We start from the raw sequence: 24,738 nt of genomic DNA on the forward strand, positions 1-24,738 counted from the left end.
CAATCCCCGGGCCCAGGTGGGGCCGGGGTTCGTCGGCAGCGGCTAGGCTCTGGCCTAGGCCTCTGCTGGCGGGGCAGCACATCTGCCTCTGGCAGCAGTCTGGGCCCTACTGAGCTCAGGGGCCAGGCTTTTGTACTTCCCCTTCCTGTTGGGGCTCCGCCCCGCGGCTGCCAATTGGCCTGGCCTGGTGGTCCTATCACGGCCTGGGTCCCTTGTTGCCGGGCAGACTCCGGGGCAGGGCGTGAGTTGGGCCAATCAGAGCACTCGTGTCCTTCCTCAGGCTCTGGCTCCGTGGGAGGCCACAGCGGCTTCCTACAGTGACTAACAAGAAATACATTGGAGATGGGCCAGAATTACAGATGAGCTGCCTGAAGTACCGCTCTGCTGAAGCCTGCGTCTTCCCTTGCCTGCTGGACGATGGCATAATGGAACATGAAGGTACGTACAGACGACCAGGTGGTGGTTCTGTAGATATCCTGCACAAGCACTCTCGCTAGAAAGGCTGTAGACGAGGCTTGAGCTCTGGTTGAGTGTGCTGTGATGATTCGCGGAAGCAGCACCTTTGCCTGCTCATAGCAGAACTTGATGCAGGAAGTTATCCACGAGGAGATGCGCAGGGTGGAGACAGGTGAGCCTTTTATCCGGTCGGCCACTGCAACGAAGAGCTGCGTCGATGGCCAGAACGGTCTTGTGCACTCGATATAGAAAGCCAGGGCCTGTCTTACGTCTAGCAAGTGTCATCTTCTCTCCTCCTCCAAATCGTGAGGTTTGGGAAAAAACACAGGGAGGAAAATATCTTGGTTATAATGAAATTGGGAAACCACCTTGGGCAGGAAGGCCGGGTGCAGCCTCAACTGAACTTTATCTTTGTAGAATACAGTATAGTGGGGCTCCGAGGTCAGTGCCCTAATCTCAGAGACCCTCCTTGCCGAGATAATGGCCACTAGGAAGGCCACCTTCCAAGAAAGCAGGAGCAGAGAGCATGAAGTCATGGATTCAAAGGGGGAGTCATGAGAAGACCAGGTTGAGGTCCCAGGGAGGCACCGGGTCACAGACCTGCAAATTGAGCCTCTCCACCCCTTCAGGAACCTAATCGTCATTGGGTGGGAGAAAAACGATCTCCCCTCCAGCAGGTGATGGAAAGTTGATATAGCCGCTAGTGGATCTTCAGGGAGGCCACAGCCAGTCCCTGGAGCTTTAGCTGTAGCAAGTACTCCAGGATCACCTGTATTGGTGAAAGACTAGGCAGGATACCCCAGGACTCTGCCCAGTGGATAAACCGCTTCCGCTTAGCCTGATACATGAGCTGCGTAGGCGGCTTCCTGCTACCCAGCAGGTCTTGCTGGACTTGCGCTGAACAGGCTCGCTTGTCCTCGCTCAGCCAGAAAGCCTCCATGCTGTGAGGTGTAAGGAGTCCACGTCTAGGTGCAGCAGGTGACCATGCTCATGCCATCTTGGAAGTTCCAGAGGAGGAGCCATCAAGAGGTCCAGCAGCAAGCTAAACCAGTGCTGGCACGGCCAGGCTGGAGTGATCAAGATAACGTTCACCTTGTCCCTCTTGATTTTTAGCAGGACTCTGTGCAGGAGGGGAATGGGTGGGAATGCATACATGAAGATCCCTGACCACTGCAGGAAGAAGGCGTTGGAGATTGACCCAACCTCTCAACCACGGAGAGAGCAGAACTGTGGGCATTTCTTGTTCCATGCTGATGCGAATAGATCCACCTGGGAAGAGCCCCACCTTCGGAAATCATAGACATCGCCTTTGGGTGTAGTGACCAATCGTGGTGGGGTAAGAACGACCTGCTGAGGTGGTCCGCCTTGTTGTTCCTCACCTGCCAGCCATGACTGGAGTGGCCTGAGCTTCAGGCGAGCCAGCCTCACCATGTAGTGCAGGCCGCCATGTGGCCTAACAGCTGTAGACAATGTCTGGCTGTCATCGTAGGGCATTGATGCAGGTGAGCAATAATGGAGGACATCGCCTTGAAGTGCGGCTGGGTCAGGAAGGCTCTGGCTTGGGAGGCGCCCAGGATCTCGCCAATGAGCTCTATCTGCTGCACAGGAATTAATGTGGACTTTTGCTTGTTTATCAGCAGACCCAGCCAGCAGCAGGCGGCGCATGTCAGGCTTACACTGTTCTGAACCTGGGACCTGGACCTGCCTCTGATTAGCCAATCGTCCAGGTAGGGGAAAATTTTGACCCCCATTGCACCTCAGGTGCGCAGCCACCACCGCCATGCATTTCGTAAACACCCTTGGGGCCAAAGACAGGTAAAAAGGCAAAGCTGCAAACTGGTAGAAGGAGCCAGCAAACAAGAAGCTAAGGAAGAGTCTGTGGCTAGGGAGAATAGAGATATGAAAGTATGCGTCCTTGAGACCGAGGGTGGCATACCAGTCGCCTGGCTCCAGTGATGGGATTATGGAAGCTAGGGAGACCATGTGAAACTTCAGTCTCTGGAGATATTTGTTGAGATGGTGCAGGTCTAGTAGGGGCAGTAGACCCCCGTTTGCTTTGCGAATGAGGAAGTACATCAAGTAGAACCCTCTTCCCGTCATGTCCGGTGGGGCCTTTTCCATTACCCCCAGGCTGAGGAGGGTCTCTACCTCTTGAATGAAGAGCTGCTCATGAGAGGGATCCCTGAAGAGGGATGGAGCGGGAGGGTTGTTGGGAGGAGTAGACGTAAACTGGAGGGCATAGCCCACCGAGACTATGCCAAGGACTCAGTGGTCTGAGGTAATCTTGTCTCATTTGGACCGGAAGGGGGCTAGGCAGTTTAAAAAGGGCAGGAGGGATCCAAGAAACAGGCTGGGACACTGCCCTTGGGCGCACCATCAAAATGGCCTCCTTTGGTTGCCTGACCACCTAGAGGACCCTTGCTGAGGGGCTGAGGAGGAACTTGGGAGCAGATGGCGTCTTCTAGACCCCCTATTTCTGTCCCTCTGTCTATAGGGCGCGAACGGCCATGGTTGATACCTTTGCTGTTGCTGGCCCTGGAAACATGACTGACGCCTAAAGGTCTGTGGTGTGTAAAGACCCAGGGAGCAGAGTGTGGCTCTTGAGTCCTTCAGACTATGCAACTTTGTATCCGTCTGGTTTGAGAACAAGGCTAACCCTTCAAAGGGGAGGTCCTGGATGCACTGTTGGACCTCTTGAAACAGCCCCGAGGATTGGAGCCATGAGCACCTGCGCATGCAAATGGCGGAGGCTATGGCCCTGCCTGGTGAATCAGCTGCATCTGAGAATGTCTGGAGCACTGCTCTGTCCACTGTGGTACTCTCTTCCACAGTGGTATTAAAGTCCAGTGCCTAGTCCTGAGGCAGAGCGTCCGCAAAGCGCTTCAGCAAGTCCCAGAGGTCAAAATTCTACCTGCCCAGGACAGCCTGCTGATTGACAATCCTAAATTGTAGGCTTGCCTTTGAAAAAATCTTTCTCCCAAACAGGTCTAGCTTTTTATTGTCCTTGTTTTTCCATGTAGACCCGGGCTTCCCCTGTCTATCCCTCTGGTGGCCGCATCTACCACCAGGATTCCAGGGGAGGGGTGGGTGAACAGGTACTCAAACCCCTTGGCTGGGACGTAATATTTTTCTCAACCCCTTTAGATGTCAGGGCCACGGATGAAGGGGTTTGCCACAAGGCCTTCACTATCTTGAGAACCCCTTCATGGACGGAGAGGGCTACCTGAGCTGGTGCAGCTGCTGCTAGGACATTAAACAAACTGTCCAAGGCTTCTTTTAGCTCCTCCACCTCTAACCCCAAGTTGGAGGCCACCCTTTTGAGCAGCTCCTGGTGCACCTTATCATGATCCAGGGGCGCTGAGTGACCCTGGGAGACTGCTTCATCCCGAGAGGAAGAGGAGGATTGGAGGGGCACAGCATGAGGTGGTGTTCCTTCCCACCGACGAGAGGTCCCCATAGAAGTCCCTTCCTGTGGGTCTGAATCGCCGTCCAAGGGCAAATGATGGCCTTCTCTGGTACCAGTGGCATTGACTGCACACCTATGGACTTGATGGACTACAGTCCCGGTCCCACCGGAAAACCCCAGGGATCCCAATATGGCCATTGGGGAGGCCACTGCCCCTGAGGCCATCCGGGGGCTATTTGCACCGGGGGCTCTGGCACCTTTTGTTGATAGTGTCTCGCCTGGCAACCATCCCCACGGGAAGATACTGAGGCACTCTCTCAAGACCACAGTGGGGCTGTCTCAGAGGCTCACGTTGTGTGGTACCGAGCTGGGGGGAAGCGGTGTCCCGATCTGCAGGTGCTCTGTTGCTCCAGAAATTGTCCTCTCGACGTCAACAACCTCAATGACGACGAGGTCCGACATCAGCACTGTGACCGGTGCCGGCACATGGAATCGTGCCCTGATGAACTGGAATGTCCAGAGCATCATCTAGGTACCAAGGACTTGCAGCGCCACTTGCCTCTCGGTGCTGAGTCAGTCTCCGGTGACCGGGTTTAGCGCCTCCTCAGTGAGAGCGAACTCTTCGGTGCCGTAGAGTGGGAACGGTGAGTTTTGTCTGGGGAACAGTGCCCCGTAGGTGACCCCGACTGGTGCTGCTGCCTGAGGCAGACTTCTCCTGGTGCCGGAGATCATGACCGGCATTGGGAGGGCAACTTTGTTCCCCACCTCGATTTAGGGCGCTCCAGCGACTGTGACCTGCAGCAACTTCTAGGGTACTGGCTGCTCCACCCTAGGTGACCGGCCTGACAAAGATCTTCCTCCCTGCACCGGGGATCTCCTGAGCCACTCAGGGGGTCCCAGCAGGGGCTTCACCTGCAACACTGGCCCCTTCTCTCTCGGTGGAGGTCAGGGTGGAGGCAGCATGGGCAAAGCCAGCAAAGGCTCTTGCCGCCTGAAAGGCCTCTGGTGTCGACGACGCTGGTAGGTGCAGAAGGGCTCTCCCCTTCCCAGGCGTCAGGGGTGGTTCCCTGGCTGGAGACGCTGGCTTCAGCAATTGGGTCTCCGTGGTCCAGCTCCGACGCAGTTCAGTGCTCGACTCCACCTGCTTAGATGGTGTGGGAGAATGTCCGCACTCTGAGCACTGTTTCCACCTCTTCTTCTGCGCTGGAGATGCAGCCTGGTGCTGAGTCGCGGCCGGTACTGACTGTGCACTCTGCACCGATGCTACGCTCTGTACCGGTTGAAGCGCTGCCTCCATGAGCAAGGCTTTCAGGTGGATTTCTCTATCTTTCTGAGTCTGAGTCCTGAAAGCCTTGCAGATCTTGCACTTCTCCTTAAGATGGGCTTCCCCCAGGCACTTCAGGCAGCTATAATGGGGGTCACTTAGCAGGAAAGCCTTCCTGCAGGAGGCACTTGGTTTGAAGCCCAGTGACCAGGGCATACCCCGCTCCTGGCAAAGTCCCAGCCGGGACTACCCTAAGTGTCTAACTACCACGATCAACACTTACTTAACCTAACTACCTAATTAACACAACCAACAATCAGAGTTCGAAACAAGGGGAATTAAGCACTTGCGATGCAAGCAGTTCCAGCAACCGTCACAGGTGGAAAGAAGGAACTGAGGGGGCGTAGGGCCAGCAGCGCCTCATATACCGCGGCCTGTACAAGGGGATCCAGGGGGCGCCGGAGCTGGCCTTACGGGGTCTACTATAGGGAAATAAGTTCTGGTAACAGTGCACAGAGGCATGCACACATCTATAATAGAATGGACATAAGCAAGCACTCGAAGAAGAATGTATGTATTGAAGCCCATATAGCCTTACATATCTCGGATACTGGAATGTTTTTGAGTAATGCCATGGACATTGCATGTGACCTGGTAGAATACATCCAAAGAGCCACCTAAACAGTCTCTGAGTGGAGATCATGGACCTTTGGATAAGTTTGTGATGGAAATGAACAGTTTAGGTGACTTCCGAAATGGCTTAGTTCTATCTAGACAGAAGGCCAATGCTGATCTGACATCTAAGGTTTGAAAAGAAGTCTCCTGTTGAGCCAAGTGATTTTTGGGGAAAACACCTGTAGATGAATGGGCTGGTTAAGAAGAAAGTCTGCTAATACCTTAGGTAAGAAGGGTGTGGTTGTAAAAAAACCTTTGTCTTTGAAGAACACTGTAAGGCGGGGTGGTGTCTGCCATTATGTCCCAATTTCTCTGACTCCATGGGCTGATGGGATAGCCACTAAAAAGGCCACCTTCAGAGAGAAGTGAAGCAAAGAACCTGTTGCCATTGGTTTGAATGGAGGTGTTGTGAGACATCTAACCACCAAGTTGAGATCCCATGTTGGGGTGGGGGTACAGATTGCCCAAACTTTTAATAAACCTTGAAGACATAGGGTGAGAAAATACAGAAAACCCTTCTACTGGAGGATGAAAAGCTGATATCACGGCCAAGTGAAACTTTGAGATAACCCTCATTTCTTTAAGTCCAACAGATAATCCAAGATAGCTGAGAAATAAGGATTTGGATACAAACCACTGGCATTGACACCAATGGCTGAATCTCTTCCACATCTGCAGGTAAGTGATTCAGGTTGACTCCTTTCTACTGTTCAGTAGCAACTTTATTTCTGCAGAACAGGTAGATTCTAACTCCACAAACTATTGAGGAAGCATGCCCTGAGGCAGAGAATCCCTAGTTTGGGGTGACAAATGACTTGTGTCTCAGGAGAGGATATGGAGAATGAGTAGAAGTTGGATTGCCAGGTGGATGGATAGGTAAAGCAGGTAAGGATATCAAACTTGTTTTGCCCAAGTCAGGCCTATAAGGATAATCCTGGCCTTGTCCTGGCTGATCTTGTTCATCACTCTCAGTATAAGCGATGCTGGAGGAAACAAGTAGAATGGACCCTTTATCCAAAACAGTAGAAATGTGTCTCCCAGAGCATGATGGTGTAGACCTCCTCTTGAATAGAACAGACTTCTTTTTTCTGAAGGTAGCAAAGCGATCCACCTCTGGAAATCCCCAAGTTTGAAATATACTGTGAAGAATCCAATTTCCATTCATAATGCTGGGAAAAAATGCCTGCTGAGCGCATTGGCTGTGGTATTTTGGGTGCCAAGATAGACAGCTGAAATATGGATCTGATAAATTATACACCAGTTCCACAGCTTCAATGCTTTGGTGCACAGGAAGGGGGATCTTGCTTCCCTTTGCTACATTCTTTGTCACGATCCAGATTGATTTGCCCCCAGTGAGGGGCAGAAAATGAAGGCAGGCATTCCTGACTGCTCTGAGTTCCTACAGGTTGATATGGAGACTGGTTTCTTGAGATGACTATCTGCCCTGAGCCTCAGAATTATTGAGGTGAGCTTCCTATCCTAACAGGGATGTGTCCATTGTCACAGTGATCATTGGAGTTGGACAAAAGAAAGGAATGCCTGCACTGACATTGTGCTGATCTTTCCATCAGTCTATGGCATCTTTTACATGAAGGGGAATTGACACTTGCTTGTCTAAGATGTTGCTGATGAATGCATAGATCTTTTTTTTAGCCAGCCCCTGGAAGCAATGGAGGCATAATTTTGCATGATTGGTAACAAAGGTGCAAGCTGCTTTATGACCCAGGAGCAATAGACAGTTCTTTACTGAGGTGTGAGGATTCCCTTGAATGGTACTGACAAGATTTAATAATGGTATGAAGGGGGAGGTAGCCCTGTCTGTTAATGAATCTAAGGATGCCTCTCCAAACTCTATTTTCTAACAGCGCTTAATGTGGATTTTCTTACATTGAGCTGAAGACCCAATAGCAGGAAAAGAGAAAGGGCTATCTAAGGGGATGACAGTACTGCTTTGTATGATTGACCCTTGATCAGCCAGTTGTTGAGGTACAGGAAAACTATAGAATTGAACTGGGTGAGATCTCTGGACAGTTTGTTACCTAAATCTTTTACTTCTAGTGTATCAATACCCAGAGATCATAACATGGCCCTGGAATATTTTAATGGTTGAAGAGACTCACCTGTGATCTCTGAAAACAACTTCAGACCACTGAAGGAAGGTCTTTGACAGTGTTATGAACTTCTCTCAGGAACCTCAAAACTTAGAGCCATGACACTCTGCACGTAACTACCACTGAAGAGATGGACCTGTCCGTGCTGTTTCTGGCATTTAAGCATGCTTGAAGTGAAGTTCTGGCTAATAGCTGACTCTTAACGATGACCTGACATTGTTGCCTTTGCTCCTGTGGAAGATGATCAATAAAAGTTGAAAATTTATTGTCATTTATGAAATATTTAGCCTTGATTGATTGATTGTGATCTGGAATTGAAGGACTATAGATGAGCAGGACTTCCATCTAAAGAGTCCAAGCACTTTTAGTCCTTGTTAGATGGGGTAGACTTGGAATAGTGTTGCTTACCCCATTTGTTCACTACATCCACCACTAAACAATTAGGTGACAGGTGGGAGAAAAAGAATAGAGTCTTTGGATGGAATATAATATTTTTTTATCTACCCATTTGCAAGTTGTCAGAACCATAGCAGGTGTTTGCCAGTTTGTGGGGGTCCAGGAGTGCCTCTTTAATAGGGAATGCAACTCTGTATGGTGTTGATTGTAAAATGTCAAGCAACTTGTGTTGCAAATCCTTTAATTCTTCAAGTAGTATTTGAAGGGTATTTGTCACCCATTTTGAGGTCCTGAAATTTCTGGAGATCAGCCATCTGAGATGGTTGAGAAGGAACTGAGGGCAGTTTTCCAGTACGGCTCTATAAAGCCTCAGTGTGCAACATGAGGATGTATAGGATGCATGTGTGGGCTGAATGGACGACTAATGAAAAATTTCTGATGAAGGGCTCAAGAGGCATATGCGCAGCTGAAGTGGAGCACTGATAAGGATGCTACTCAAAGAACCTGACAATATTCAGAAAAGGGATTGGATATTTTTATTGATAAGAATTGTTATAAGAGCTGAGAAGTGATATTAAACATTGTGCTTCACGGCATAAGCAAATTTCTAAAGATCAAGATGAGACCTATGCAGGAGGCAAATTATGGTGATGGAGATCCATGAACTCCCTCATTTCCCTTATGGTTGGCACAGGCAAACCACCTTCACACCTGCAGATTTTCCCTACAGAAGGAATTTTCCATCAGCTACCTCCCCATTTTACACCACCTACCTGGCACAGAGTGGCCTCAGTAGATCAGAGCATCCTGCTCGCTGTAATGATTGTATTTATATAATGTTTCCACTTTGTCTCCAAAAGACAAGACACAGTTCACTTATCTACTTTGAAAAAAGTAATTTATTTTCATTGCTTTAATCTTTCTACTGTAGTGTTAGCACTTAACATAAGCATCACTCTTCTACTTTCTTATATACAATCCATTGTACTGTATACTCTACAAATACAATACATACTTTTCAGAAATGTAAGGGAAAATGCACAAGTTTGTAAGGTTTAAAAAAAAATGACAAACTCATCTGTACAGGATTCTCAAGTTTATCACCCAAAATGCAGAATTTATACAAGGCATTATCCACACAGCTCTGGAAGAGCAGATGCTACATTGACAAAGCAGCAACAAACTTACAGAAATACAATAAAATACAGAAAACAAAGGGTGTGTATTTTGGGCACAATCAACAATACAGTTAGTGCCACTGAAGTTGTAAATTTAGCAATAACCATATTTTCTAGAAACATGTAATTGCAAACCTGGAGAATGCTGTGAAAAATATTAAACATTATATACACAATGAGGTAAATGTACCTTGGTCTTTAGGAGGTAATTTAAGTTTAAAGCAACTGACATACTGAAGCTTTTCTTTTACATGTAAAATAATTTCAACACCCTTGTAATCATTTCAATGGCACAATATCAACAAGGAGCTAACTAGAGAGAGTAGGTTTCATGGCACTCAACTCACAATTATTTTGTAAAATAAAATAATAAAAAAATAGCCTCTGACTTCACTTGATAGCTGTAAGTCCTCATAGAGTCAATCCCAACGTCATTATCTCTATATACAATATTCCCATTAGGATTACAAGTGAAAAGTTTAATTTGGAGGCAAAAGAGTGCCAGCACTGACCAGACAGCATAAAAACATCTCAGAATTCCTGCTTTCAAGGTTGAAGGGTCCCTGAAGAATTCCAACATGCCAAAAGCGACTTTTCAGTCTTTTCAGTACCAGTCCATTTCTAACAATCCTTCTATGTATGTCCATAGCCATCTAGTCACATGTCTGTAATTTGAAGTGAGGCTTCAGTGCTACTAAAAAGGTCAATTTAATAAAATGCATGAACCTTGAAGAAGTGAATGTAGTGTATGTATATTTACAATAAACATTTGCATCAGTATTTCTCATATCAAATTGTTTTGGTATATCCTTGAGATGATATAAAATTAATATTTTGAGTGCTAAAATATTTTGGTCCCCCTGGATTTCCAAGAGCAGATCTTGTAATTTACAAGCTTAATTTAAAAAATATTAATGTGTGTCTGTGTGCACATAGATAAATGATTTTACACAGGTAACAGATATAAAAAGCTACATATAATATACAGACACACCCATTCATAAAGGTGTTCTGATTGTATAATGGAAAACACAAGAACAAAGCTTAAACTATTTGTGATGGCATATGAACCCAAGGTACACTTAGGCTTATTCACAATTTTTCTATTCTGCATTTTATGATATTCACATAATACGTTTGTCCTCAAAATAATCTTAATTAAAATTAGACAATATATCAATTCAAATTCTTTTTGCATGGTTCTACTACAAAAAGTGTTGAAAAATTCAGAGGAGAAATTTAGAAAAAATTGCAGCTTTCAAGAGAAAGCTATGGCTAGTAGGTGAGACACACAATATTATCTATGTCTCTCTGTTATAGTACAGCTGACTGGAGCAATTTGCCTGCAGCAGTCCTGTACATCTGGCTCTAGTTGTTTTAGCGTGATAGTATTGTATTTTTATAACAGAAGTGTTTAATTTTTTCTAAAATCATAACTGTAAAATATATCCCTATTACTGCTATTGTAAAAGGTCAGATAAAATATGATTTTTCTAAAAATAAACCCTAAAATCACCTACCCTCCAACTATCAAATCCCAAAATACAGAATACAGAGTTATGGAGACACCTGGTGGGTACTCCATAGTTAGCTCTGTATCCAAAATAGAAAATATACCTTTGTCTCTAAAACAGTGAGCCAACTAGTGTGAAATTTCATTCAGAGTTAGAAAATTCAGAGAGTGTAAGAACTATGCAAATTTTCACTTGATTTCTCCTCAATTTTTTAAAATGGGAAGTCTTTGAAATTTTGTTCTGGCTGTAATTTTTCCCTTGGTAGTTCTACTTTTTATTGTTGACCAATCTCTTTAAAATGTATCACTTATCTACAAAAAACCTGCTCAAGAAGTGGATGCCGTATAGATCTGGTGCAACGGATAGTTTCTGGTTTTTTAGTATTGCATTTAGGATTATTTTTAGCTGTTCATGTTATAACTGGAAGTTGATGTGCCGTGCACCTAACCTTGACTGATGGAGTCTGAATGCAGATAGACATGACTGATTATACACACACAAATTGATTGTGGCCAACTACACACAAATTTGATTGATGGGGCTGAGGACATACTAGCCTGATTGATTGGATGGGGCAGGCATAGGCAAACTTCAAATTTGTGTACACTCAGACCCAATCAATCACTCTTCACCAAGAGCTTCACTTTTCTGCCAGATTCTACAGCAGAATAGGACGTTCATGCTCAGTAGCGATAAAATATTCAGTCAGCAATTCCACTTCTGTCCCCACACCACAGGTCTACAATCCCCATTTCATTTAAGTTTTACCCCCCAGTTAAGCGTTACAATACTAGGAAACAAAACTGAAGCACTTAGGATTGCTATACATTACACAGTTCATAGCAGACACCTGAGAAAGCAAGGAAATTAAACCTTATGCCATCTAATAGTATATATCCTCTTCTCCTTCACCCACAGGTGCACACACCTTACTTTTAGTACAACTAGCATATACCACAGACCAAGCAACACAACCTTAAGTGCAATTCTAACATCCCTTGTCCAAATTATCTTTTCTCCACATAACTGCTAGTACTGATGAAAAATCACTTAAGGAGCCATATGAAGGTTTATAGCAGAGCAGAGTTAAAATTGCAGTGTGTGGTGTAGGATAGTTGCACTATCAGTAAGGTGTGTGTGAGCGTGACAGAGATTATGACCTATGGGATAGGTGAGGAGGTGTGTGTGAGTAAGAGAGATGATGTGCATATAGCAATCTTTTAGTTTCAGAACAAAAATTATTCTCTTGGATTTTTTTTTTTTTTTAAATTTATGTGTTTAACAAATTTTTAAGAGACATTCAGACAGGTAGTGATATAATTTGTATCTTAAAAATTTGTTAAAATCCTGTGATAAGATGTACCTGTTTGGGATTTGAAGGTTGAGTAAATCTGTGCATATTTTTCAGGGTTCTAATGACAACACAAACTGTCTTTGCTCTTGTAGCTATAACAAGAGTACCAGAGCCCCCTGGTGTGAGTATCCAAAGCCCTGCAGCTCATCACTTAGTGTATGTCAGATATACGTATGTATACTATCTGTAACTTGAGAGCAGCTTTTAACTTCCTAAAAAACAAGCCCAAACATTACTGTTAATTATCTCTAATTATAGATGAAGTTAATTCTTCTATTTGCAAATAATACTATTCTTTGAGAAGAAAAAGGAAAGAGTTCGAGGAACTGAAAAGTAAATTTCTCACAAGTGGCTTCGAAGAGTAAAACTTCTTCCCTTTTACCTTAAAAACCTTTAGTCCTCTTACTAGTTTTCTTAGATAAGAGTATTACACACATTTTAAGAGTTCCACTTCATTAAATTCTTCTTAGATAATGTAATTAGAACTTATAACATGTGATGCAGTTATAGAACATAACACTGAATTAACTGATTTGCATACCATTTAAGTCCTACAGTGGTTTAAGAATCAGATCTTGGTAATAAAGGTATTCCAAGAACGATGTAGCTACATGCCAAACAGATAGATAATTATGTAATTAAGCAAAGGAATAACTGAATCTTTTAATCTCAATTTTGAGACCACAAGTACCATAAACTTTTTATGTTCCTATTGATTTGCATTAGAAAGGCTCAGAACTGGCACTTACTGGTATAGTACAATCTATTTTGAAGGCAATGCAATGTTTTGAAGAAGTGAAAGCACAGTAACAGTATACAAAATATAGTTGCATAAATTATGTTCCCCACAACTGAATGAGGTCATTTTTGTAAATCAAGGTAGATGTCCAATTGATGTAAGCTTAATAGCTAGAAAGTTATACTGCAATAGTACATTCAAAACCTGAATCAAATAAAAATTTTGCAGTGGTTCAGAATACTCGGTGTCCCAACCACAAATAAAATCATTTAAGAACCCTCAATGCACTGTATACAATTTAGTGAATCAGCTCCACTACCTTAAAAATGATCTTCATGTCTTCAGCATAGTTAATGAAAAGTTAAGACCAGTAATCAACTTTTAAAAATGAGTTACACATTAATAAAAATAAAGCTAGACTACACAATGTTTTATAAGTGTCCTGGGAAAGAGGTGTTCACAGTGCACAAAAAAGACCCAAACACAACTGTTTACGATGTCCACAGAAATCCTGGGGTGAACAACTGATGTTCCCATAAAGTATCAAAAGGCAGCAATATTCTTGTTTCCTCAGTGAGATAGAGCTATTAAGCTATTAACCTTCTGAACACACCACCCAGGATCAGATATGGATCTTTAAAGTGCTCTTCAGTAGTAAATCCAGGATTACATTTTTATGCCCTCCTGTTGGCTGAGCTGTGATAATGTTTTCTTAATGCGCAAAGCTGTTAGCCTAGCTGCTCCATTGGCATACCAACATTCCCGCATAATTTTGGCCATTACTCGTAATGCCTGTAAAAAAAAAAAAAAAAAAAAAAAAAAAAGTAAAAGTAAATAGTCTATATATTCCTCTATCCCCGAATAATCATCCTTATTGTGCCTTAGATTCTTAGAATTCACATTTCTGAAATTTGTGTCATTGGTGCATTCTCATTTTGTTTAAGAAAAATAGATGATCTCTAAAAAGTGCTGAGATGAAGTGTAACATTCTTATTTCAGTACAACTGTTAGGCTCATATGCAGAATAATAAAATATTTATGAAAAATTAGCTTGCCTGGCATTGTTCTCTGAAGTTCTGTATCAGACAGATATCTACTTCTGGTGTTTTGTGCCTCTGGTTGAAAAGACTCAAGAGAAAAACATCCATAACCTACCTAGAACTGTCATGTGAGAATATATTGTGTTGCATGCTATTGGAAGAATAATTAATACCTTCTTTCAGTTATCAGCTGAAGAGAAGTCTGCATGTATTCAGAATACTCTGTAATTCAACTCAAGGGGGAAGGATGATAAAGTTATTCATGCTCTTTGTTTAACAATGTTCGAGAACTACTACTAGACATTTTATCCTTTCAAAGAAAAAAAAAAAAGTCACCCATTCTTTGAGATCAGAGCTGAATAAAATTAACCTGCAAGGAGAAAGTAGTTTTTAACATTACTGTTTTCAGAGAACTTAAAGTCAAATATAAAGTTTGACCCTTAGCCAAGACCTATGACAACAAAAAATGAAAGTCAATTTACAGGGGAGAAAATGTAGTACAAAAAAAAAAAGCTGGTCCTTAATGGGAAAGTTAGTTATAATACTTATTCCCAAGTATTACATACCTCCTGAATCATTGCTCCCTGTGTGTGATTTAAGTCAGAATGTCATGGTGCCAAGGTAATTGATGTCCCAGAAATATCCCACTCAAGTAAGAAATGATTACTTACTTGTACAGTCACTATGGTTCTTTGAGATGTGTTGTACATATATTCCACTTTATGTGTGCACTCAGCCAGTGCACTCAAGCCAGACTTTTGGTCAGCAGTATCCATTGGGGCAGCACATGCACCCTGAGTGTCCTCATGCAACTCCAACCATGCAGCCACAAGCAGCGAGAACGAACTGAGGGGAGTCAGGGCAGTCCTGCCCTTTATGTCCTCAGTTGGAGGCATGAGGACACTCAAAGCACACGTGCTGCCACAATAGGTACTGCTGACCAAAAGAGTCTCCCACTTGGATGCACACACCTGAAGTGGAATGTGTATACACAACACGTCTTGAAGAAGAATCCTAGACATTCCAGCTACACAACCAAAGTACTCTGGAGGGAAATAGGGGAGGGAAGAATATGTAGAAATGAAGGGCTGGAAGGGACCTCAAGAAGTCACCAAGTCCAGCTCCTTGCCTAGACTATCCCTGAAAGGTTTTAATTCAAGATCTTAATTAAAAGCCTCCAAAAATGGGAATTCCACAACCTCTCTTGGAAGCCTCTTTCAGAGCTCAGCTACCCTTATAGTTAGAAAGTTTTTTCTAATATCTAATCTAAATCTTCCTTGCTACAGGTCTACTTTCTATGCCAGTCTACAAAGAAAATGATTGTGGTTACTCTCCAAGTCTGTATTACTAGACAGGAAATATCATAACGGCACTATATAACTCCATGGTACACCCACATCTTGAGTGCTGTGTATCATTCTGGATGCCCCATCTCAAAATTAGATATATTGGAATTGGAAAAGGTACAGAGAAGGGCAACAAAAGTGGTTAGGGATATGGAACAGCTTCCAAATGTGGAAAGATTAAAAAGATCGGGACTTTTCAGCTTAGGAAAAAACAGAGGAGTAAGGGGAGATATGATAGAGATGTATAAAATAATGAATGGTGTGGAGAAAGTGAATAAGGAAGTGTTATTTATCACTTTATATAAACACAAGAACTGGGGGTCACCTAATTAAATTAGTAGGCAGCAAGTTTAAAATCAGTATAAGCAAGTACTTCACACAATGCACAGTCAAGTTGTGGAACTCGTGAGTGGAAGGCCAAAAACAATAATGGGTTCAAAAAAGAATTAGATGAATTCATCGAGAATAGATCCATCAATGCTATTAGCCCAGATGGTCAGGAACACAACCCCATGAGCTTTAGGTGTTCCTAAACCTCTGATTGCCAGGATCTGGGACTGGACGCAGGGGATGCAACAGGGCATTATTTGATAAGAACCCTGTTCGGTATAATTTAATTTGCAGTACCCTGAATTTAAAATGTGGGGCCACTTAAAATAATTGGTTTAACAACAGATTTTGCATCAAACACTTAGTAAATGTTTGATAGTTGAGTAGGAGACCAGGAAGCTTTTTAGCATTTAGGAAAACATGACATTTTAAATTAATATAATTAATGTCAGTCAATACCTACTGAGATGAATGGGGGTTGCTAAATACCCTCAGACTTTGGGCTCGTCTACACAGGGATACTCAGGAAAGTTAAGATGAATTAACTTCACACCTGTAGTTAAAGCACATTAAACCTTTATAGATACTCATTCAGAAGTGAACTGGTCTTAGTTCACTTTATTCTAAGACCTGGTCGACACCTAAAATGTAGGTCAACATAGCTATGGCACTATAAGGTGTGAAAAATCCACACCTAAGAGAGTTGCCTATGCCAACCTAACCCCCAGTGTAGCTGCAGGTAGGCTGACAGAAGAATGATTCCATCAACCTAGCTACCGTTGCTTGGGGAGGCTGTGTTCCTACAGCAACAGAGAAATCCCTTTCATTGTGTCAGGATGGATCTACATTACAGGGCCTTAGCTATGCCATGATAGTCCCCATAGTATAGACATGGCATTAATGTATACATGGTCTTAGTGCCTGCCTGCTGTTTTGCCACCACATCATTGGTGTGAATCTGTCTATATTAGGGCATGGTAACAAAACGGACCCAAAGAATGGAAATGCATGATTTCCATTATATTATATTCAGTTTTTATACCTTCAAGGACTGCCAGCCAAGTATTATCAGCACAGATTTTTTTATATTCCTTTGTTAGTGTTCTGGTCACTTGCCAGGCATTTATATGATCCTGCAACAGTAGATAAAAACTATCCTCTGGAACATCTGTTATTCAGTTTGCTATTTTACTTTTAATTAAAAGTAATGAAATACATTTGTTGATCTGCAGTGAGGTTTCCTGGATAATTCTGTGTTTTGTCATTTGCAGTCACATGCATTTTTTGGACAAGTAACTTTAGCCACCATTCATGGGAAGGGCTCTTAGAATTCTCGTTAAACTAGCCAGACTTGGTAAGAGTGTTTTAAACTTTTTGTGCATAACCACCTCCACAGACTGTCATCATGCAGTAAATTCACAATGATCAGAAAGCCACTGAAGTTCTCTCAGAGGCACATACTCATCTCCTTTCAACAAAATCGCAAGGAAAAACTAATTTAAATACGTACAATATAAAAGCTGCACAGTCTGCTTGAATTATTTCAATCTTTGCCTATTTAGTAATACTCACCTCACAACTTTGCCATCTGTTTGGAATATTGGGTCTCAGCTTCTGCTCACAAACAACTTTCCTCATTTCTTCAACTGAAGGATCTGAAGGGACTAGGTCATAGTATGGTAACTGGTAGTCTTCATGTATTCCTGTAGTTTTGTTAAAAGTATTTAGCATTTCTTTTTGTCTAACATCACAATTACAGATTTTTTCTTAACTCATTCTCAAGAGTTTTTTGCTGTTATAACTAAATACTTATTTTATACAGTATTTTTAATTAGCAGATCTAAAAGCTCTTTACAAAGGAAATAAATATCATTATCCAATTTTACCAATTAAGTGACCTGACCAAGCTCACACAACTGCCTCAGTTTAGAGCTTTGTAACTTTCTAATAAAACGTATATAGGCTTATGTAAATTGTGTCTCCCTGAATTTCAATAGAAATTGGTTGTTTCATTGGCAGTAAACAAATTAAAGATATTCATAAAATCTTTTCCAAATAGTTTAATTTTCATTCTGTGTATAACCACACCTATTTACAAATAAGTGAGTCACAAAAGCATAAACAAGTAGTAATATAGGCTGTGATTTACATGGGACGGTATGAACAAAATGCAAACCGCATTGCAAGTATATTAAAGGAACTTTGCTGTTTTCTTTGTTTCTATTTTAAAGTTTTATTTAAAAAGTGATTCTTTAAAGAGTAGGACTGATGCTGTTTTAGGCTTAAACTGAAAATGTGAATCCCTAAGTACAATACAACAGTAACTAATAACCACAGTGCAATATTGGGAGTTTTTTCCATATTGCACTTTAAATACTTAGGAATAAGTCTTAGTACTGTGTAAGGAAGACCAGATGTACACTTCGCTTTACTGATAGACTCTTAGACTTTAAAGCCAGAAGGGAACATTAAAATCATCTAGTTTGACCTCCTGCACACTGCAGGCCACAGAACCTCACCCACTCCTGCAACAGGCTCATAACCTCTAGCTGAATTACGGAAGTTCTCAAATTTTTATTGGAAGACTTAAAGTTAGAGAATGTGCCATTTACTCTAGGTCAAACCAGCAAGGCATGTGACCCACACTGCAGAAGAAAGCAGAATACCCCAGGATCTTGGTCAATTTGACCTGGGGGAAAATATGGTGATCAGTTAGACCCTGAGCATGTGGGCAAGACCCACCAGCCAGATACCTGGGAAAGAATTATCTGTAGTAACTCAGAGCTCTCCCCAGCTAGGTCCCATTTGCTACTGCTGGAGATATTTGGTAACAGCAGATGCGGATGGGCCATGTGCCAGTGTAAGCAACTTCATCATACCGTCCCCTCCATAAACTTATCAAGCTCAGTCTTGAAGCCAGTTAGTTAGTTTTGCCCCCACTACTCCCTGTTCCAGAACTTCTCTCCTTTGATGGTTAGAAACCCTAGTCTAATTTCAAGCCTAAATTTGTTGATGGCCAGTTTATATTAATTTATTCTTGTGCCAAAATTGGCCCTTAACTGAAATTAACTCTTCTCTCTCTCCCCTCGGTGTTTATCCCTCTAAAATATTTATAGAAAGCAGTCCTATCTCCCCCATAGTCTTCATTATATTAGCCAAGCTCCTTAAGTCTCCTTTCATAAGGCAGGTTCTGCATTCATCTAATCTTCCTAGTAGCCTCTCTGCACCTGTTACAGTTTGAATTCATTTTCCTTAAAGATGGGAGACCAGAATTGCACACAATATTCCAGAGATCTCACCAGTGCCTTTTACAATCGTAATAATGCTTATCTGTCTCTTTCCTAGATGATTTGTGACAAAGTGAGTTTTAAATTAGATATTGAACATAATTGCATGTATTCTTACCAGTGCAGTCTGTGCTAAACTATATATTATCACAAAGTATGATTGTGTCTTCAAGCAAAACAGATATGCAAAACTGTTTTGTTCTGTAAAACAACTAGTACAAAAATTTATAATTTAATATGCTCAATTTATTACTATCACCTACCACCAATTGAACATCGCCGTGCTATTTCCCAGAACACTAATCCCATCGCATAGATGTCGGCTCGCTTGAATGACTCAAAATGTTTCATATTTATGGAATCATCTAGGACTTCAGGAGCCATATACCTATTAAAAATAAAAATATCTTTTATGCCATAAAATGATTACAGCACTAAGCTTTTCCAGTAATTTCTTCAGCTGTGATACATTGAACAAATTGGCTTAACAGAAGTCAATAAATTAGGAAAATTCTGGACGTACCACATTAAAAGTAGGATTTTTAAAGTCAGTATATGTTGCCTAATTCTGCTTCCATTAAAGTCAGTGGTAAAACACCTAATGAGTTAGTCAACAGAAGTGATTAAGGCCCATCCGGAGTACTTTTCAATATCCCAAACTGCATGGCCTTCATACAATGAAAAGCAATTCAGCTACTTCCAAACATTCAACTTGGGACCCTTGACCTGACTTTTGTGTGTGAAAAATATGTTCAATAGCTTTATTCCTTGAGGTGAAAGGAGGCAAGAAGCAAAACAGCCTCTGAGCTACTGCCATTTTAGGAAGGGGAAAGGATAGCGAGACAGAAAGCTGGAGCCATAGAATCTTCACAAGGGGAGGGAGAACAAGCAACACAGCAGTTGCATCACCTAGGACACACACAGAGACAGGAGTAGCAGCAGCAGCAGTTCTACACAAAGGCATAAAGAGTGACAGCAACTGATTTCAGGCTGGGGTATCCTCACTGCAGTTGACTTTAAGAGGGTTGTGGGTCTCAGTAAGTAACTGATCTGGGGGAGAAGATAATTAGTTTTGAGGAAGGGGGCAGGTGGAGGACATCTTGCACTAGGGAGCATTCCTAAAGAGCATGAGAAGGAAGAAGAAACATGGGAGTTAGAATATGTTGCTAGAAATACTGGAGGCAAGAGAGGCTAAAACCCTAAGGGCTGTGTTGGAGATTGACATGGCTGGGGACTGCTAGAGAACGAAAGAAAGTTGTTCCAACTGTACAGTAACTGTGGATTTTTTTTACATACTGGTGTTCACTGGCGTCACATGAGGGCAGAATGGCCTGACCCTTCCTCCATTCCCTTGCAATCTGAAGCCCATAATAACAGAGGACTCTGAAAAGAAGGGATGGAGGATGGATCAGAGGAGCCACACTGACATGTCAAAAGAACCACACTTACTATAGGCACAGTATATGCCAGCATGGATCCTCCTCTAGTGATTGGCAATAGGTAGTAGCCCCTTAGGATGGCAGGAATATCAGCTGCATCGTTTCAACAGTGGTAATAGTACTGCTTTCCCAAACTTGGCATCTACTCTGGCAGCTAAATCCAATGCATAATGCTTGACAAAGGCCAATGGGTTACTCCATATCACCTGCTTGGAGATCTTAATTTGACACATTTTTTAAACAGGCGAAGGATAAATCACTTGAGTTCTCCTGAAGTGCCATGATGTTCAGTAGGAGAGGTACACCAGCCAAGTAGTAACACAACAAGATACATTGAGTTATCCATTTCAATATCCGTATGAGAAAATAACTTGACCTTTAGAGCAGCCAGCTATGGCTATAAATAGCCAGGACAAGAGAGTCTGAACAATTTGGTCTTGTCAACATAAAGCGAAGTCCTGGGTGCATTTACTGTGTGTACTTTTTCTCTCTCTGCCAAGTGTGGTTTTGGAAAGAAGACACGCAGGTTGACTGACTGGTTTAGATAACAGAGCATCTTAGGAATTAACTTTGTGTGTGATCTCAGCATCACCTTTTCTCCGCGGAATGTAGTATGTGGGATTTGGCCATAAGTGCCTGAAGCTCCTTCACTCTCCTGGCTGAAGTAATAGTCACCAGCAAGACTGTCTTCAGAGTGAGGTGGTGCAGGAAGCAGTCTGACAGATTCAGAATTTCAGAAGTACTAATTCAAGGTCCCAGACAAGCGTAGAATCTTCTGACCAGTGGGTAAGTATGTAATAACCCTTTGAGAAACTTCAATACCATGGAATGAGAAAGGAGAGCACAACTGTACAGGTGTCTAGTAAGCTGAAATTGCACAAGGTATAGTGTACCAGAGCTGAATGAGAGTCATGCCTGCTTTAATTGCAATAAGTAGTAGACGATCTGAGGTACTAGGTCTAGACCAGGTCCAGACCACGCTAGGCTGCCCATAATTGAGAATTTCTTCAACTTAGATGAATAAATTCTTCTTATAGAGGTTTTCCCTCATCTGAATCAGGATTCTGGGGACTCAACCAGTCATTACGTACATCAACTTCGGGTTTGGATGAAGTATATGGTCATGGTGTTATGAGATTGGGTCTAGGTATTGTGGGAGTTGGAGTGGAGTTTGAATGGACATGTGTAGGTAGGTCTGAGAATCAAAACTGCCTCAGTCAGTACGGGTCTACAATAATGAGTGTGACCATGTCTCTTGAGATCAGACTTGTGGAAAGGCATACAAGAGGCCTTCAGACCACTGCAGAATCAAAGAGCCCAGTAACTATCCTGGGATCATATACAACAAAAGTTCTAGCACTTGGAGTCTACATCAGTGGCAAACAGGTCTATTCACTGTGGTTCCCCAATGTAGGACTATCAACTCTATTATAAACTTCCACAGAAACCACTTTTGATTGTCTGCTCAGAAAGCTCACCACGTTGTTGCGGATGACCAGGAGGTGAAGGGCCACCAGTGTTATACTGTGTTGGTGGCACCATGCCCAGAGTTTAAGGCCTCCAGACATAGGAAACATAAACATGAGCCTCCCTGCTTGTTTATATAGTGAATTGAAGGGGTTGTCCATCAGGTTGTCCACTGCACTGTGGAATTTTGAAGCATAGAAAGGAAGGCAATGGAGCCTAGCCTGATGGCCCTGACCCCTAGAACATTGATGTCATAGAATCATAGAAAATTAGGGTTGGAAGGGACCTCAAGAAATTATCTAGTCCAACCCCTTGCTCAAAGCAGGACCAACCCCAACTAAATTACCACAGCCAGGGCTTTGTCAAGCTGTACCTTAAAAACCTCTAAGGATGGAGATTCCACCACCTCCCTAGGTAACCCATTCCAGTTCTTCAACACTCTCCTAGTGAAAAAGTTTTTCCTAATATCCAACGTAGACTTCTCCCACTGCAACTTGAGACCATTGCTCCTAGTTCTGTCATCTACTACCACTGAGAACAGCCTAGCTCCATCCTCCCTGGAACCCCCTTTAAGATAGTTAAAGGCTGCCTTCAAATCCCTTCCCCCCATTCTTCTCTTCTGCAGACTAAACGAGCCTAGTTCCCTCAGCCTCTCCTCATAAGTCATGTACTCCAGCCCCATAATCATTTTTGTTGCCCTCTGCTGGATTCTTTCCAATTTGTCCACATCCTTTCTGTAGTGGATGGCCCAAAACTGGACACAGTACTCCAAATGAGGCCTCACCAGTGCTGAATAGAGGGGAATAATCACTTCCCTCAATCTGCTAGCAATGCAACCCAATATGCCGTTAGCCTTCTTGGCAATAGGGGCACACTGTTGACTCATATCCAGTTTCTTGTCCACTGCAATCCCAGGTCCTTTTCTGCAGAACTGCTGCCTAGCCAGTCAGTCCCCAATCTGTAGCAGTGAATGGGATTCTTCCGTCCTAAGTGCAGGACTCTGCACTTGTCCTTGTTGAACATCAGATTTTTTTTTTTGGCCCAATCCTCTAATTTGCCTAGGTCACACTGTATTTTATCCCTACCCTCCAGAGTATCTACCGCTCCCCCCTGCTTAGTGCCATCTGCAAACTTGCTAAGGGTGCAATCCACCCCATCCTCCAGATCATTACTGAAGATGTTGAACAAAACTGGCCCCAGCACCGAACCCTGGGTCACTCCGCTTGTTGCCAGCTGCCAACTAGACATCGAGCCTCATGTCCTACAGGGACCATGTCTCTTGCATCTATAGGTGGCCCAGGTGGGCTCCTCTTAACTGTACCTGAAGCATCCATGATTAAAGTCCTTGTTGGGGAGATGGTAGAGAATGGTACTCCTTTCCCACATGTTTTCAGGTGCCTTCCACCAGCTCAAATCTGCAACATTAGGTAGAACCACCACTATCATGTTCATTTGGTGTTTTGCTGGGGGACGGACCAACCTAAGCCAGAACTGGAGTGATCAGTAGTGAAATCTGGCAAGTAGCATCTTATATGCACATATTGACATATGGCCTAGCAGCCCCAGGTGCGCCTGCACCATCATGATTGGATCTATATTCCATGCACCAGTGCTTGCATTCATAGGAATCTGTCATTGGCTTGGTGAGCACATACTTCCCCAAATTTGATCAGGGCTCTATGAGCTCTATTTGCCAGTGATGGAATAAGATTTTTTCATAGTTCATCAGGAGGCGCAGCTGACAAAAAGGTAGACCATGTAAATTTAGGTACGCTGCATCCTCTTACTGGGATGTGCCTTTGCTCAGTCAATCATCCAGGTAAGGCAAGATGTAAATGCCTTTTCTGAGCTGTGCTACCACCACAACTAGGCATTTTGTGAAGATTCCTGGTGCCACAGAGAATTCAAATAGCAGCACCTTGTATTGGTAATGGTTGGGCTGCAGTGTGAATATTAAGTACTTCCTGAGAGCTGGGTGGATGGCCGTATGTAAGTACACATCTTGCAAGTCAAAAACCATGAACTGTTCTTGATCCTGGAAACTTTAAATGAAATGATGGAGGCAAGCATTACCATTCTTAAACTGAAGCAATGTATTTGTTGAGTCTCCTGGGTCTAAGTGAGGAGGATGACACTCCCCCATGCACATTCTTCTTCAGGATAAAGAAGAATTAGGAGTAGAAGACTCTTTCCCTATATTCCCACAGTACCTCTTCTATATTTCCTAGATGATGTAATGAGGCTACTTCTGTAAGTCTCGTGTGAGAAGAGCCTCTGAAGAGCAGCTGATGGGAAAGGGGCAGAGAATGGAACTGTATAGGGTAGCCCTGAACAGTGATGTTCAATACCCATTCGCTCATCCTCATAGCTGCCCAGGCCTGGTGGAATGGGACAAGGTAGTTTCTGATGGTAAGCACAGCCTATAGGTTGACTCCATTGTGGCTCTTAATACACCCATCAAATTTGCTGAGCCAGAGAGCTGGATTAGTCAAGGAGGCACATGACTACCATCTACTTACCTTGTTTTCTTCTGATGTTGTTATTCTGGTTGTGAAACCTGGGAATAAGGAGGAGTCCTTTGCTCTTACTGGGGTTTGCATTTGTAATGTTCTCTGTAAAGAAGTGGTACATATCCAGGGGCTGTAATGTGGCTGTTGAGTCTTGAAAGAATGGAACAATTAATCTGTTCTTTAGCTGAAGGGCTTAATTCCTCTCAAGAAGCAGGTCCTCTATTGT

At 43.1% G+C, this 24,738-nt stretch overlaps 1 protein-coding gene across 1 annotated transcript in view; it reads right to left on the reverse strand.

Annotated features, from left to right (window-relative positions):
• Positions 1 to 9,389: 9,389 nt before the first annotated feature.
• Positions 9,390 to 24,738, reverse strand: part of TGFBR1 (transforming growth factor beta receptor 1) — a 76,079-nt gene continuing 60,730 nt past the window's right edge. The window contains exons 7-9 of the mRNA XM_067569903.1: positions 19,360 to 19,484; positions 17,382 to 17,512; positions 9,390 to 13,885 (exon numbers count right to left, since the gene is read on the reverse strand). Of these exons, the coding sequence (XP_067426004.1) occupies positions 13,760 to 13,885; positions 17,382 to 17,512; positions 19,360 to 19,484 (382 nt within the window). The 3' untranslated portion in view covers positions 9,390 to 13,759. The remainder of the gene's footprint in view (positions 13,886 to 17,381; positions 17,513 to 19,359; positions 19,485 to 24,738) is intronic.

Source organism: Emydura macquarii, unplaced genomic scaffold, assembly GCF_026122565.2.
Source record: "Emydura macquarii macquarii isolate MOO-44397 ecotype Brisbane River unplaced genomic scaffold, CSIRO-AGI_Emac_v2 contig_2948, whole genome shotgun sequence".
Taxonomy (NCBI): Eukaryota; Metazoa; Chordata; order Testudines; family Chelidae; genus Emydura; species Emydura macquarii.